Source organism: Macaca fascicularis, chromosome 3, assembly GCF_037993035.2.
Source record: "Macaca fascicularis isolate 582-1 chromosome 3, T2T-MFA8v1.1".
Taxonomy (NCBI): Eukaryota; Metazoa; Chordata; class Mammalia; order Primates; family Cercopithecidae; genus Macaca; species Macaca fascicularis.
Window position 1 is genome coordinate 184,201,469 of NC_088377.1, and position 16,750 is coordinate 184,218,218.

At 46.2% G+C, this 16,750-nt stretch overlaps 1 pseudogene and 1 gene segment (V, D, J or C); one reads left to right on the plus strand and one right to left on the minus strand.

Annotated features, from left to right (window-relative positions):
- The first annotated feature begins 334 nt into the window (after window positions 1-334).
- LOC107129315 (T cell receptor beta variable 7-6-like) lies at window positions 335-3,845 on the plus strand. The segment is given in 2 exon segments: window positions 335-430; window positions 562-3,845. Coding segments are annotated over 2 exon segments (522 nt in total).
- Window positions 3,846-8,717: 4,872 nt separating this feature from the next.
- On the minus strand, window positions 8,718-12,777 carry LOC102134119 (B-cell CLL/lymphoma 7 protein family member C pseudogene; annotated as a pseudogene).
- Between the last annotated feature and the right edge of the window lie 3,973 nt (window positions 12,778-16,750).

Here is a 16,750-nt window from a genome sequence, read left to right on the forward strand (position 1 = left end):
AAGACAATGAGCTCACCCCTTTGTGCCCTATGTCAGGGGCACTGTTGGTGCATCCTACATGACATGCCCAGCAGACAGAGGAGTGGCTGTAGGATGAGAAGATGAACTCAGAGATGCAGCGTGAGGCCTCCGGGTCCAGACAGCTCGAGCCCAGGGCGATGCGCCATGCATTGATGTTGTTAAAACGGTGGTTAAAAATATTTAAAGCGTCACCCAAGTGTGTTCTAATATAAATACTGTGACCCTGACGTCCTAGGGAATGAGAGAGGAAGTGATGTCACTGTGGGAACTGCCCTGTGGGGACAAGGACGTCCGTCATCCTCTGCTCCTGCTCACAGTGACACTGATCTGGTAACGCCCCCGTCCTAGCCTGACCCTGCCATGGGCACCAGGCTCCTCTGCTGGGTGGTCCTGGGTTTCCTAGGGACAGGTGAGTCCTCAGAACACCAAGTAGTTTCATTTTTTTCCTGTGTATAGGCATGTGCGTGTGCGTGTGTGTGTGTGTGTGTGTGATGACTACAAATGTTTTCCTTATTCTGTTGCCAAATTCTGTTTCCACAGATCACACAGGTGCTGGAGTCTCCCAGTCCCCAAGGTACAAAGTCACAAAGAGGGGACAGGATGTAGCTCTCAGGTGTGATCCAATTTCGGGTCATGATTACCTTTACTGGTACCAACAGGCCCTGGGGCAGGGCCCAGAGCTTCTGACTTACTTCAATGACAAAGCTCAACCAGACAAATCAGGGCTGCCCAATGATCGGTTCTCTGCAGAGAGGCCTGAGGGATCCGTCTCCACTCTGAAGATCCAGCGAACAGAGCAACGAGACTCGGCCATGTATCTCTGTGCCAGCAGCTTAGCCACAGCGTGGCACGGTCGCCTCCTTCCTGTTCACAAACCTCATCCTTCTTTCTCTTTGCAGCTCCAAGAGCCCCTTACTTTTTGTCTCTCTTTGCTCCTCACTTTTCATGGGAAAGAGGTAGATTTGGACATCGGCTGTCCTTTGGGTAGAAACAGACCACAGATTCATTCCTGAAACACAGTGACTGCAAATGTAGGTGGTGAAAACAATCACGGCCCACTGCACTCTAGGAGTCCTCTGAACCAGCTCACTTCTTCAAGCAAGGAGTGGGTGTCTCAGCCTAGGCCTTCAGGGCAGACATGCATCTTCTATACGTTTTGGAGGCTGTGGTGCTGCCCACACCCATGAGGTTGTCAAGGGAGGGAAACATGCCTCTTCTCCTGCGTATGTTGGGGCATCTGGAAAGTCTGAGGCTACATACCCAGGAACGTCTTTCTTTCGAAGCTCTTCTATCCCTGTCACCATGGAAGTTTTCTGCAACAAAATATTGAACCTCTCTTCCTGTTTGAAGTAAAGGTCTTTGCAACTTTTATGGTCCTTACTTGATAAATACAATCATGATAACAACAAGACTTCATTTATTTGCCTACTTTAAGTCATGTATATCCTTTATTTTATTTCCATTTGCCATTGCTGATGTCCTGATAGACAGAAGTATGCCTTCACCACTGCTGCCAGTTCACCTTGATTCCCTCAGGAAATCTGATTTTTAGACTCTGAGTGTTTTCATTGTTGTCCAACTCATTTGATTTGAAATAATTTTCCTGAGGCCTTTAATTCAAGAAGTGTTTTATTTATAATATTGAATTTATTCCTTTTTATTTTATTTTTCATAATATATAGTGTTATATAGTATATAGATCTGGGATTCTACAAGTTTGTAAGTCGTACTGAAAACATCACCTTGGCTGAGATTCCACTGGACACCAAGTACGTGTTCTCTGGAGGGCAAAAAAATAATGATAAAAATTTCTAAAATACCTAAATAAACAGACTACTGAAGGAAAATGTTAGGAGATGCACCAAACTGTGCCGTTAGACCTGAAGATAATCTACCAGTAGAATTATTGAAAAGAGACTATAAATAAGTCTCCAGTAAGTATTTGTGGGCATAGAGCAGTGTCTGAGTCTTCTCAGGCTAGATAAGGAAGGAATTCAGTTATTATCATGACTTTGCCTTGGATGAAAATGCATGAACTCCTCACTTTATTTTCTTGTAAAATATTACAGAATAATATTGAGCAAACATTTCATTTTTCTCCAACTGTATCCCTCTTTAGCACTTACAGGTAAAGCGGACACCTAGAGGCACGATTTCTGTAGTTGGGATCCCTTAACTTCAGGACTAAGGTCCATAGCTGGGCTTTACAGGGACTGCAAACCCCACGTGCAGGGAACCCCGTGTGTCTGTGCTATGCCCAACTCCCCTCTGTGAGGCTGCCAAAGGGGGAGGGCTGGATCTCCCAGAACCCAACTCACAAAGAGGGTAGCAGTCTGCTTGCTGGGCAAAAAAATAAATTCACCTATTGGCCAATATGTGGAAAGTCAAAAACAAAGGAAATGCTCTATGGTGAGACTGGCAGATGCCCAATTTCCCAAGTTATGAAATGTATAACAGCTCATGGTTCTCAGAATTTCAACAGCTCATTAAGATATTTTTAGAAAGTTTTTGTTTGTCTACAGCTGTCCTTGATATTGATCCTCACTTGTTTTCCAGCCCACTGGTCACTTGAGGTTATTTTGTTGCCAAATTTCAATGTTGCCTATTTCAGTCACTGAGCACTTCTCACATTCTCCATATCTTACACAGATAGGTGTGTTCCTGTCTTTTCGTATTTTTAAATTGGGCTGTGCAGAATACAAGCATACATTTGTATATGACTCCCACCTTTTATGCAATTTAGCTGTTTAATTTTTAGTAATTTTTTTAAGGTTTAATTAATAGAGAGTAAAACAAATATTAATTAATAGAGAGTAAAACAAATATTAATACAAGGACATCCTGGTACATTTTGACAAATGCGTATGCCAGTGCAATAATAACTGAAATTATTATAAAAAAATTTCCTGGCCCGGCGTGGTGGCTCATGCCTGTAATCCCAGCACTTTGGGAGGCTGAGGCTGACGGATCATGAGGTCAGGAGATCGAGACCATCCTGGCTAACAGGGTGAAGCCTGTCTCTACCAAAAATACAAAAGTTAGCCAGGCGCAGTGGTGGGTGCCTGTAATCCCAGCTACTCAGGAGGCTGAGGCAGGAGAGTCACTTGAACCTGGGAGGTAGAGGGTGCAGTGAACCAAGATTGCACCACTGCACTTCAGCCTGGGAGACAGAGCAAGACTCTATCTCAAAAAAAAACAAAAAAACAAAACAAAACAAAACAAAAACCTTTGGCCGGGCGCGGTGGCTCAAGCCTGTAATCCCAGCACTTTGGGAGGCCGAGACAGGCGGATCATGAGGTCAGGAGATCGAGACCATCCTGGCTAACACGGTGAAACCCTGTCTCTACTAAAAAATACAAAAAAAACACTAGCCTGGCGAGGTGGCGGGCGCCTGTAGTCCCAGCTACTTGGGAGGCTGAGGCAGGAGAATGGCGTGAACCCGGGAGGCGGAGCTTGCAGTGAGCTGAGATCCGGCCACTGCACTCCAGCCGGGGCGACAGAGCGAGACTCCGTCTCAAAAAATAAAAATAAAAAAATAAAAAAATAAAAAAATTTCCATCACTCAAGAAAGCATCCTCATGCTCATTTCCAATTAATTTCTATCCCAGAGATAAAAACTTTTCTATTTTTATCACCATTGACTAGCTTCATCTATTCTTGAGCTTCATATAATGGAATCATATTTTTATTGAGTTATTTTTCTCCAAAATTAGTATTTCTGAAGTGTATTCATATTGTTGTATCAGTAGGTCATTCTCTCTTATGACTAATATTCCATGGCATAAATATACCACAGCTTGTTGATCCATGCTCCTGCTGATGGAGATCCACGTTACTCCTGTCTTCAACCTTTATGAATAAAGTTGTTGTGAACATTCTTGTGGAATTCTTTCTTGTGGACATACGCATTCTTCTTTTTTTTTTCTTTTTTCAGATATAGACTTAAGAGTGGAAATACAGACTCACGGTGTAGATGTGTGTGCTATGCTTGCGTGTCCCCACAAAAGCTCACGTTAAAATTTGCCAATGTAATGGTATTGGGAGGTGGGACAGCTACAATTAGTTCATGAGGGATCTGCCCTCAGAAAGAGATCAATGCCCTTATTGTGGGAGTGAATTAGTTGTCTTGGGAATGGTCTTCTGATAAAAAGGATGAATTCAGCCATTTTCTCTGTTTTGGATGCTTGCTTCCCCTTCCTCCTGCCTTGGATAATAGCAGGAGGCCCTCATCAGTTATGGACCCTTGATCTTGGACTTTGCAGTCTCCATATCTATAGGTCAAATAAACCTCTTGTTTTTATAAATTACCCAGTCTGTGGTATTTCTTTATAGCATAGGAAAGAAATTGAAAGAAAATATGGTACCAAGAGTGAAGCTGTTGCTATAATATCTGAAAATGTGGAAGCAGCTGTAGTTAATCGGAAGTGGCTAATGGATAGAGGTTGAAAGAATTGGGAGGAGCAGACTAGTAAAAGCCTAGATTGCTGAAAACAGAGAATTAAGGGCAGTTCTGGTGAGGGCTCATGGTGAAATGAGAAAGAAGGTATCAGAAATTGAAGTAAATGCCATCCTTATTGTAAGTACCAAAATCTTTGGCAAAATTGTGTCCTGTTCTAGGACTTCATGGAACATAAAAATTATGAGTCATTCGCTAGGATATCTGCTGAAAGAAATATCTAAGGGGCTAAGCATTCAGACTACTGTGTGAATACTTTCAGTCACCAGGAAATTTAACCCAGAAAGAAGGGAGCCAAGGGAATAGATTTTGCAAGCCAGCACAGGTGGTGACCCTACCTCCCTCTGCTGTCCTGTCTACTATAAGCCAAACTCTGTACTGTGAGCTGTTAAAGCACTAGAATTTTTTTCTGGGGAATCTGTACTATTAATAATTTACAGACAACCCAGGTCTGCTTTGGATCTGATCAGACTGACTAAGTCTTGGGAACTCTGCACCACCGGTCACTGAGGAAAGGGGCTGGGAATGTTGCCTGGGACAAGAAAATATAGTTAGAAACATTGGAGTGAATCTAGCATCAGAAAGATGATGTGAGGACCGCAAGGAACAGCTGGAACCTGAGGTTTAATCACAGGCTCCTCACCCTCCGCTGATGAGCAGGTGTGTGAGCTCCAGCATGGAGCACTGCAGCACTAGGTCAGAGGAGGGTGATAGGGCGATGGGGCAGCCTGTGAGCAGAGGAGCAACTGTATCATTACAGAAGCTTCTGCCTTCACCCATCCCTCCAGCTCTGCAGGACAGGTAGAATCCAGGGTCCGTGGAGCACCAGACCTAAGGAAGCCTGCATGGGGAGGACACAGGACAGTGACATCACAGGATACCCCTCCCATCAGGAAAATCAAGGACCGGAACTCACTCAACTCTATCCCAGGAGAACCAAGCCCTGCGTCAGGTGCAGTGCTGCCTGCCCTACTGTGCCATGGGCCCCGGGCTCCTCTGCTGGGCGCTGCTTTGTCTCCTGGGAGCAGGTGAGTCCTGTGCACTGGACAGCAGCCCCATTCTCAGCTTTCCCACCCCTGTGTCCTCCACTTTACCTTGGGGAGGGCCTCCAGGCTGTCTCCTGGCTCATCCTACATCTCCTTTTCCCACAGGCGCAGTGGACGCTGGAGTCACCCAAAGTCCCACACACCTGATCAAAACGAGAGGACAGCAAGTGACTTTGAGATGCTCTCCTATCTCTGGGCACAGCAGTGTGTCCTGGTACCAACAGGCCCTGGGTCAGGGGCCCCAGCTTATCTCTGAGTATGATAGGAAGGAAGAGAGAGTCAGAGGCAACTTCCCTGACCGATTCTCAGGTCGCCAGTTCCCTAACTATAGCTCTGAGCTGAATGTGAACGCCTCGGAGATGGGGGACTCGGCCCTGTATCTCTGTGCCAGCAGGTTGGCACAGCCTGGCAGAGTCACTGACATTCTGTATGTAAACTTCCTGCCTTAGCTTTGATTTGAGAGCTGCAGGCCCCACCCAGCTTTCACTCCTTCAAGGGAAGCTTTTAGTTGTTTGGAAGCCATGTCTACTGTCCTACTGAGTGCAGAGCTCTCCCAACCCACAGAGCCCAGGTTTCCTGTGCCCTGAGAGTGCCCACTTCTCTGCTGCATCTTCTTGCAGCTTATCACTTCCTGGGTAGCTTCAGAACAAGAGTGACCAATGAGCCCTAGATGTGCGATTGATTCTTTGTATTTGTTATATAGCTTAAATCCTTTCAACAATCTTGCATATCAAACATTCTTATTTTTCCTTTACGGATGGAAGGCTAAGGGACACTGAGTCATTTTCCCGTGTCTCCTGGCTTGTAAGGATCAGAAGCAGGAAACAAACTAGTCCATACATTTTTCTATCTAGCCCCTGCTCCATCATCACCTTCTGCATCCTGGTCAGTAAGTCAGAACCCTCACACTGTCCTCTAGTGACCAGCAGGGCTGCAGTGGAGATTCAGTTGTCTTCAGGAGTCATTACTATGGCCTCTTCATTAGCAACTTTGAGGAATGTTAAATTTCACACTTTTAAAAAATCATTTATATGCATTCCCTGTGTCTTTCCCCAGTCTGTAGCTTACATTTTCATTTTTATGGTGTTTTTTGATGCACAAGAGTTTAATTTAATGCAACAAAAGCTAAAAAACAATTTTGTTTGTGTGTAAACAAAAACCACTTTCTCGTATAAATATCTAAGCATATTTTTCTCAATTTATTCTAGTAAAATTTAATTTTGGATATTCACACTAAGAATAAATGTACCTAAAATATGTCTCATGTAAGAAATAAGACAGAGACCTAGGAATGGGAGGGAAGGACATATGTTCAGTGAAAAAGCAGCAGCCTGTCAAACAGAGCCCTAAAGTAGACACCCGGAGCTGATGGTGGAGAGGTAGGTGGAGGCCCAAAATTGGGGTGGAAGCCCCAGTTTTGCCGAAATGATTTGAATCTATACTTTAAAGACGAATGCAGTTTTACCTCTTTAGGCAATAAAGACCAAAAATAGACTAACTATTTTAAATAATTGAACTTTAAACATACCAAAGTCGGAACATCTTCCCTAAGGACAGCATTTTCTTCCACCCAGTCGCTAAATCTGTATTTGAGAAAGCTGTGTACTGTTCATAACTGTGCAGTATCATTACAATCAACATCGTAATAATACTGCTACTTGGATCAGAAACAAAGAGCATTTCTAAAGTTTGAAGAATGTATAACCGGAAACAAGCTCTCACTGAGTTTGGAAATGCAGGCACTAGAGGGTGCTCATTTCTCTTCCTTTTCCAATCAGGAGGCTACTCAAAGTCTGTTCTAGAACAAGGAGTGAGATCCTCCACTTCCCCATGGTGATCAGGCTTTCAGAGGTAGAAGCCTTATTAGTTCATAATCAGCATGAACTGACCTCACCATCAAATGTATCGACCTCGATGCTCACCCTCCTCAGCAGTCAGAGATTTGCTGTGTTCTCCAGGACCTCGTGCATTTTCACGGAGCACACTTTATCCTCAGTTTATTAAAAAAAAAAAAAAAAAAAAGAGCCTTTATAGGGAGTTCTATTAACAGAAGCTTTCTGTACTTTGCCCTTTTAGATGCTACAAATTCTGATACCTGATGAAAAGTGTTAACTTAAAGCTTGCGTGTGGTTAAGATTTTTTAATAACCAAATTAAATAATATATATATAATGAAAATGTCAATAATGCTCTCGAATCCAATCCCACCTTCCATTGGTAATGAATATTAACACTCTGGTTTGCTTCCTTTTACCCCTCTTTTCTGTGTTCATGCATAACTTTCTACCCAAGTACACCTACAGAAAATGGGTTCACCCGTACACTTTACCTGCCACATGCATACTCTTTTCTGTTAACAGACTTGGTCTTTATTGTTCCAGATTGGTTTATATAGACCTAACTTGCTCCTATTAGCTGCTTCACATTGCATAATGAGGGTAGACAGGTACACTTGTGCTCTGTTGCCTGATTCCTAAGTTCTGCCAGATCTTTTCTAAAGTGGCTGAATGGCACCTTATGCTTCCAGGTTCTCCTCACTCCAGCACTTAGTTGATGATTCCAGCTTTTCCATCACTCATAGTCCTAGCAGGTCTGAGAGTTTATCAGTTTCTCCTGCTTGAGGAGACAGGGAGGGATAAAAGGGTAGATAATTGTCAAACCTATCAGAGACTACACAGTATCTGAGTTCATGCTCATAAAGCATTGAGAGGAATGTTAGTCTTGTTTTATAGATGAGTCTACATGAGGCTAGAGTCCAGGAAGGTTAATGAATGCCTTGCCCATGGTCTCAGAGCTAATAAATGATGGAGCCAGATAAAGGACAGTCTGCTTGTTTCTGTGTGGGATTGATCGATGGGAGTTCGAGGGAGGGGAAGTCTAGAACCATCTGGGGTTGTCTTCAGATAAGACACCAGGGGTAGGAGGGTCTGTGTACCCTACAGCACTGCAGGTACATGCTTCATGGTGTTGGCAATGGGGAGATACTAAAGCAGGTGAGTGGTTAGTGGCCTGGAACCAGAAGATCTGAGCTTTGAGAAAATTATTCCCATCACAAGATGTAACAGAGACACTGATGTGAATAAACTAGACCAGGGAACTCTATGAGGAGCTGTTGTTAACATGAGGTGTTGGAACCGAACTGTCGATTCCCTCCTGGGCAGGGGTCGCCGCGAAGGATCACCGACACGAGATTCATAGCAGAGAGTTATTTATTACTAGCGCGCTAGGGTCCCAAGCTCTAAGTTGGCCCTGGGACCCCGACTGCTTGTTACAGGCTGTTTATATAGGCAAATACAAGTTCAAACACAGCTTAGGGCGCGAAATTCAAACAAAGCTTTAGGCGCGTGGTAATTGGGTCTGTCTATGGCCTGAGCAAGGTGTCTTATGCTAATTGGTTAGAGCAGGACCTTATGAGGTTTTTTTTTCTGGAGTTGTTGTTTCCGGGAACTTCGAGGCAGGGTGGGACCCCCGGAATTGGCAGGGTGGGACCCTATAAGGTTGTTTCCCAGAATTGGCAGGGTGGGACCCTATTAGGGTGGGACCCTATCGAGGCAGGGTGGGACCCTATCCAGAGCCACCTGGTGTTAATTTTTTTCTATATGAGGCCTCGTTTCTAAGTTTTATGAGGCCTAGTTTCATTCCCTCCTCTTTTTGTGTCAGAGGCTCAATCTTGAGCCTCTTTTTTAGTCCTGAGGGTCTGGTATTGTTGGGTCAGAGCCATAGCATGTACTATGTTTAATTTATTTTTAATAGGGGTGAGTTAGTGGTTGAGTATGCATGGCCCGAAAGTCAGGATGAGCGTGAGCAGGATGAGGGGTCCTAAGATGGTGGAGATTAGGGTGCTAAGCCAAGGGGATTGGTTGTACTAATTTTTAAACTAACTTTGTTGAGATTTTTTTTTCTTTTTTTTTTTCTTGTCTAATCTTTTTTTAGTTTTGCCATAGAATTTTTAACTATTCTTGAATGATCTGCATAAAAACAACATTGCTCTTTTAGGGCTGCACAGAGCCCGCCCTTTTTTAGAAAGACAATTTCTAGTCCTTGTCAGTTTTGTAATATAATTTCAGACAGAGAAGTCAAGGACTTTTTAAGTTTTGTGATAGATTGTTCTATGGCTTTAAGGTTTTTATCTATGGCTACTTTAAGTTATTGCAGATGATGGTTACTATGCACTAGGGCTGCTGTCCCGGTCTTAACTTTAGCCGCTACCTTAATTTTTAATATGTCGGCGAGGGTGAGGGAGATTAAGGGCGGGGAAGTGCTTGTATAAATAGAGACCTTATATTAATCTTGTTGTTATTTATCTGTTATCAGATTTTGCCGCATCTTTAAACTTGATGCGAACCAGGTTGCAATTTTCTGAATATCGGGTTGTGGTACAGGGCTGGACAAAGGGCATAGTTATATACTAAGGTTTTGTGGCTTATTTTTACTTTTTATTATTAGTAGTTACACAGGACCAGTTTTTGCAATATAAGTGAGTCAGATTTCTACAAGTTTTTTTATTGGTTCTGTCTTGCATCCGGGACAGGCATAAAACCTGTTCCGGCTGATGGACATTTTTCTAGCCTGTCCTTTTTATTCTTGTCTATCCTGAGGAGTCCTTAATAGGACTCCTGTGGGACCAGTAAACCGGGGGCCTGTGTCTTTTATCTTTCCTGCTTTTTTTTTTTTTTTTTTTAGGTTGAAATAGAGGTCTGGAAACTAAGTCTTTATAGGAGTATTCTCGGAGGTCTTATTTAAGACCTCTTGATTACTAAAATTAATTATCTGTCAGGTCAGGCTAAATGGCCGGTGGGGGGTTAGCGTCAAAAACTATACTAGAGACGGCGCGGGGAAGAAGGGCAAACAATAAGCAAGGAGTTAGATACGAGAGAGTCTTATCTTGGGCGGGTCCGCGGAGTGTCGGAGTTTCCATGTCTTAAGTGGTGTTGGTCCGGACGTCTCTGGAGCAGCCTTGGCGTGGGATGCGTGGATCTAAGTGGAGATTCCGTCAACCTTTATGGCTGTGGGTGTGGTCAGGAGAACAATGTAGGGTCCTTTTCAACGAGGCTCTAGTCCTTGAGTGCGATGCCGTCTAACGTAGACAGAGTCTCCTACCTGGAAGGGGTGACTGGTCTGTGGATGTCCTGGTTGGTGCAGTTCTGCCAAGGGGGCCCAGATTTGGGCCTGTACTGCTTGGAGTCCTTTTAGCCGGGCCTGTAGGTCAGTCTTAGGATCGGAGGGGGAGAAGGAGTTAAGCAAGGTTGACAAAGGGGGAGGTCCTCCATAGAGGATTTCATATGGAGTGAGCCTAAAACGGTTAGGTGTATTCCGGGCCCTTAACAGAGCTAAGGATAGGAGGCGTCTCCAATCTTTTAAACCAGTCTCTAAGGTTAATTTAGTAAGGGTCTCTTTTATTGTTCTATTTATTTTTTTTACCTGTCCTGAGCTCTGGGGTCTATAGGCACAATGTAATTTCCAATTAATCCCCAATATCCTGGCGAGCCCCTGACTTACCTGAGAAACGAAGGCCGGCCCGTTATCTGACCTAATTACCTTGGGAAGTCTGAATGTAGGAAAGATTTCTTCCAAAATTTTCTTGGCTACTATGTGTGCCGTTTCTTGCCGGGTGGGGTAGGCTTCTACCCATCCTGAAAAGGTATCTACAAACACCAGTAAGTACTTATATCCAGCATAGTGAGGTTTTACTTCAGTGAAGTCTATTTCCTAATAGACTCCTGGGCGGTTATCACGAGTTCGTTTCCTTTCTGGCACTCGGGTAGCCCCAGCGTTTACCTGCTGACAGACCTTACAGGCAGATGTCACTTGTTCTACGAGGGTACTTGTCTTTGGGATTAGAAAGTCAGTTTTTTTAATCAGTAATTTTAGCTTTCAATTACTTAAGTGTGTCCAGGCATGCATCTGCTGGATCATTGCCAGGGCCTCCTTGGTCAGCATTGGGGGTTCGTCAGTGCTGCCAGCAGTTATGCCCCCGGGATTTTTCTCTTGGCCTAGCCGTGGGGGCTGAGCCTCTTCAGGGACCCCTTCTGGGGGTCCGGCAGGTGACACAGGGCGGCTGGGCTGGGGGCTGCCCTCAGGACTGGGCTCTGTGCCTTTTTGCAGGGAACTTTCCGAATGGAAACTCTGGTTGCTGTTCTCATCATTGAGATCCAGCAGGATGAGAGGGCCACCCCCTCGGGGACTGGCGCCCCTGCCCCGACGTTCCCGGCCACGGGATCTCTTTGCCCCGCCACCTGCCCGCCTTCGCTCCTCCTCCTGGGGGTCCACCACTGGCACTCACTTGAAGATACAAAGGGAAGTGTCGCCTACAGTCACTCATTGCTTCTTCCATTTCCGGACCTTCTCGATGGTCGCCATTACCTTCTTGATGTTATCTTCGGCCCGGCTCCGGGTCTCGGCCCGTACGGTCCGGCCGGCCATGCTGGCGGGGCTGGGGCTGGAGCCGAGCCCGCGGCGGGGCCGCCTCCTGTCTGGCGGGCTCAGGCTTGGCGCCAGGCCCGGGCGCTGCGCTCTCGGCCTGCCGTCCCCCCGGGAGTTGGCCGCGCCCTCTTTCGTCCTTAACGCCTCCGCGAGTCCCCTGTTCTTTGCAGTAGGCACACTGGTCTTTTTCTACTTTTGGCCGCCTCCGCTTCTTTCCCTCTCTCCCTGGTCCTTTCTTTCTCACAACTGCCGCCAGGATTTTTGTTAAATGCTTATCCTTTACTCGGTTCTTACGATCCTCTCGCTCTATCTGTTCCTTCGCTAACCTGGCTTCCCTTTCCTTAGGGGTTTCTTTCTTATCTTGGCCAAATTTGTGGGGCGTTTTTCTGCCCCTTTGAGACCCGCCAACAGAGCCTGGCGATAGATTTGGAGACTCTCCCTACCTGGTGCCGTTTCATAGTCCTAGTCCGGGCGGGTGAGGGGAAATCCCTCGTCTATTTTATTGGGAAGTTGGGTTGGGAGGCCTCCTGGTCTTGGCATATTTTTCCGGGCCTCCAAGAGGACCCGCTGCCTTTTTCAGTGGTTAAGAGGACCTGCAGGAGTTGCTGGCAATTATCCTAGGTGGGCTGGTGGGTGAGGAGAATGGATTCTATTAACGAGGTTAGGGCCTGAGAGTCTTGGGAAAAGGAAGGGTTATGGGTCTTCCAGTTATAGAGGTCAGAGGCAGAGAAGGGCCAGTACTGGACTGTGTGACTGACAGTACGGAGGGGAAAAAGGGAGGATTGCTAAGTGGAAGGGCCTTCTGGGTCCTCAGTCCGCCGCAAGCGGAGACGAGGAGGTGTCGGCGTCGGCGTCCGAGGGGTGAGTTTGGGCGGGGCTGGAGGAGGAGACGGGGTGGAGGGAGGGGCCGAGGGAGAAGTTGGAGAAAGGGTAGGGGTCGAGGCGGTAGAGGAAAGAGCTGGGGACAAGACAGGGGGCAAGGGTGAAGCGTAAGGTGGAGGTCCCCAAAGGGGGTTTTGAGGTGGAGGAGGCAGGGGGTCGAGAAGGAGGAGGTCCCTCTGGGGTTCATCTGGGAGGACTGGCTTATGCGGGTCTGGATTCCGATTCTTTGGGGCTTCTAAGGCAAGGAGGGTAGATTGGGATGGGGAAGGGGAATGGAGGAAGGGTTTCACCCAAGAGGGAGGATTTCGGACCAGATCCTCCTAAATAATTATGTAGGCCACCTGGTCCGGGTGTCCGAGTGGCCCAGGATCCATCACTGTTGCTTTAACCTGTAAGATAATTGGGAGGTCAAATGTTCCGTCCCGGGGCCACCCAACATGGAGGGTAGGCCACTTGGACGAGCAGAATTTTTGCCATTGTCCTTTACGGACTTTTATGGAGAGGTTGTGGGCTTGAGCCCGAACATCAGGGAAGTGAGTCAGGGTCAGAGACAAAGGAGTCGTCAACGTCTGTCTTATTTCATCCACGTATAACAAGGACAAAACAAAAGTAACAAAAACAAAGACCAGACAAGTAAGGAGAAGCTGCGCGGCCAGAGAGTAGCGCCACAAGATTACAAAATATTCAGACGGCAGGGGCGACCTGCCTACAGATTTGAGGAGGCTGACCGAGTCATTAGCCTTCTCCCAGACTACCGCCAGGGCGTCCCCCAGGGCGAAAGTGGGAAGGTGCCGGACACGTCTGTCCCCCTTCCCCACTTAATTCAGAAGGAGTACTCCCCAGAGTTCAGAGTTAGCCGGCAAGACAGACAGAACAAAACGAAAGTACCTGGTAGGTCCGTTCAGTCAGCAGTCCGTGGCCCGGGCCAGATGGGTCTCCGCCGGATGGGTCGGGGGTCCTCGGACGACCCCACTTCCCGGCCAATGCACCAAATGTTGGAACTGAACTGTCGATTCCCTCCTGGGCAGGGGTCGCCGCAAAGGATCACCAACACGAGATTCATAGCAGAGAGTTATTTATTACTAGCGCGCTAAGGTCCCAAGCTCTAAGTTGGCCCTGGGACCCCGACTGCTTGTTACAGGCTGTTTATATAGGCAAATACAAGTTCAAACACAGCTTAGGGCGCGAAATTCAAACAAAGCTTTAGGTGCGTGGTAATTGGGTCTGTCTATGGCCTGAGCAAGGTGTCTTATGCTAATTGGTTAGAGCAGGACCTTATGAGGTTTTTTTTTCTGGAGTTGTTGTTTCCGGGAACTTCGAGGCAGGGTGGGACCCCCGGAATTGGCAGGGTGGGACCCTATGAGGTTGTTTCCCGGAATTGGCAGGGTGGGACCCTATTAGGGTGGGACCCTATCGAGGCAGGGTGGAACCCTATCCAGAGCCACCTGGTGTTAATTTTTTTCTATATGAGGCCTAGTTTCTAAGTTTTATGAGGCCTAGTTTCAGAGGGAGGGAGAAAAGCATCTAAGTGGTCACTTCTTATATGTGAAATGTAGAGGAAAACAATGTTAACTAGAATCCCATCGGATTTTAGTCAGTTTTGCTTAGTAAGTAGTTGGAAGGTGGGATAATTTATTTTTGAGGTTAAGGAAACATCTATAAGACTCCTTTACCTTGTGAAGTCTGGTGATGACGGAAAAAATGGCACGGCCAATGCAGTCACAGTTTGTTTAATAAATAACTCAGAGTTCAAAGAGAGACACTCATGGGCCTGAAATTGGTAAGTGTTCCTGCATTCTAAAATTAGGAGGATCTTATTTTCTTTGAACCAGCAGAGAAGGAAGCATAGGCAGTGGGGAGGGCCAGTTGGGAACACAGCAGAGTGGCCGCAGGATATCAAAGACAAAGGACACGTAATATCAAATTCTAAGTCGTGAAGCTGTGATGCAACCCTCCCCCTTCTCCTAATGGTTTTTCAGGTCTCAGCACAGATGCACACCTGAGGGAGTAATTGCTTTGGAAATGAAGGACAAATAGCTGTGTTAAATATTAATAACAACTCCACCTTACAAAGCACACCTGGAAATGGAAACAAGATTTTTCTAAGGCCTTTTCTACTCTAAGAGTCTGTAACTTGTTGGCAAGCTGAGAGGTGAGGATGGGGGAATGTTGATCCACATGCGATGAGTACTGTGTGTGGGGAAAAGAAAGAGAGATCAGACTGTTACTGTGTCTATATAGAAAGAAGTAGACGTAAGAGACTCCATTTTGTTCTGTATTTGAGATGCTGTTACTCTGTCACCCTACCCCCAACCCTGTCCTTGCAAGAGACATGCTGTGGTGACCCAAGGTTTAAAGGATTTTGGGCTGTGCAGGGTGTGCTTTGTTAAACAAGTGCCTGAAGTCAGTATGCTTGTGAAAAGTCATCACCATTCTCTTAATCTCAATTACCCAGGGACAAATACACTGTGGAAGGTTTCAGGGACCTCTGCCTAGGAAAGCTAGGTATTGTCCAAGGTTTCCCCCCATGTGATAGTCTGAAATATGGCCTCGTGGGAAGGGAAAACCTAATTGTCCCCCAGTCTAACACCCGTGAAGGGTCTGTGCTAAGGAGGACTAGTATAAGAGGAAAGAAGGCCTCTTGGCAGTTGAGATAGAGAAAAGCATCTGTCTCCTGCCCGTCCCTGGGCAATGGAACATCTTGGTGTAAAACCCAATTGTATGTTCTATTTACTGAGATGGGAGAAAACTGTCTTAGGGCTGAAGGTGGGACATGCTAGCAGCAATGCTGCTCTTTATGCACTAAAGAGGTTTATGGAGATGTTTGTATATGCATATCAAGGCACAGCGCTTTTCCTTAAACTTATTCATGTCACAGAGATCTTTATTCATATGTCTTACTGCTGACCTTCTCCCTACTATGATCCTATTATCCTGCCACTTCCCTTTTCCAAGATGGTAAAGATAATGATCAATACATACTGAGGGAACTCAGAGACCGGTGCCAGCCTGGGCCCTCTGTATGCTGAGCGCCGGTCCCCTGGGCCCACTTTTTCTTTCTCTATACTTTGTCTCTGTGTCTCATTTCTTTTCTCAAGTCTCTCGTTCCACCTAAGGAGAAACACCCACAGGTGTGGAGGGGCAGGCCACCCCTTCACTGTGAGGCTCTACCAGGAAGCATATAATCTTGAGTGTGAATCAGAGCGCTAAGAAGAATAATGCCCTTTACGTTGTTTTGCCCTGTGCCATCCTAAACCCACCCCACCCGTAATTAAGCAGCCATGGAAATGAGGGGAGCCAGAAGGAATCAAACTCTGCTGCTTGGTACAGTAGACACAGGGGCCTGGGGGAAGGGTGTGGCTGGGTCTAGGAGAAGATGATGAGCTCAGAAAACAGACAAGGAAAAACCCCAGGGAAAGCTTGTGAAATCCTGGAGGAAACAGGAGATATGTTATTTGAGTTCCTTTTTGTTTATTACTCAATTTAATTATTACTAAATTAACGGCAGGCATCCTGCACATGTTTCTGTGAAACATGACATCTCAAATACAAACAGAGCATTCGTCCTTCCCCTAAAGCCCACCCTCTCTCCCCAAGTCCCTCACGCATCAGGCCACCTTTGTGCCCATAGGTCATGGGCAGTGCTGTGTGGTCACCATCATCCACACACAGTGGGCAGTCAGCAGCATGAGGTGGTTCTCTCTGCCGTGGTCTCACCCCAGACATGGAAAGCAAGAGCCCTGGGTGGAGCTGAAGGTGCTCAGCTGGGTTTCTCAGGAGTCTCATCTGTCAGTGAATTGACTAGAAACAGAGCAAAACGACTCCTCCAATGTTGATGAGCCTGCCCCTGGGATTTGGAAACTTGCTAACAGAGAAAACCAATATAGACAAAGGAATTTAAACAGGATTATGGTCAATTAAGC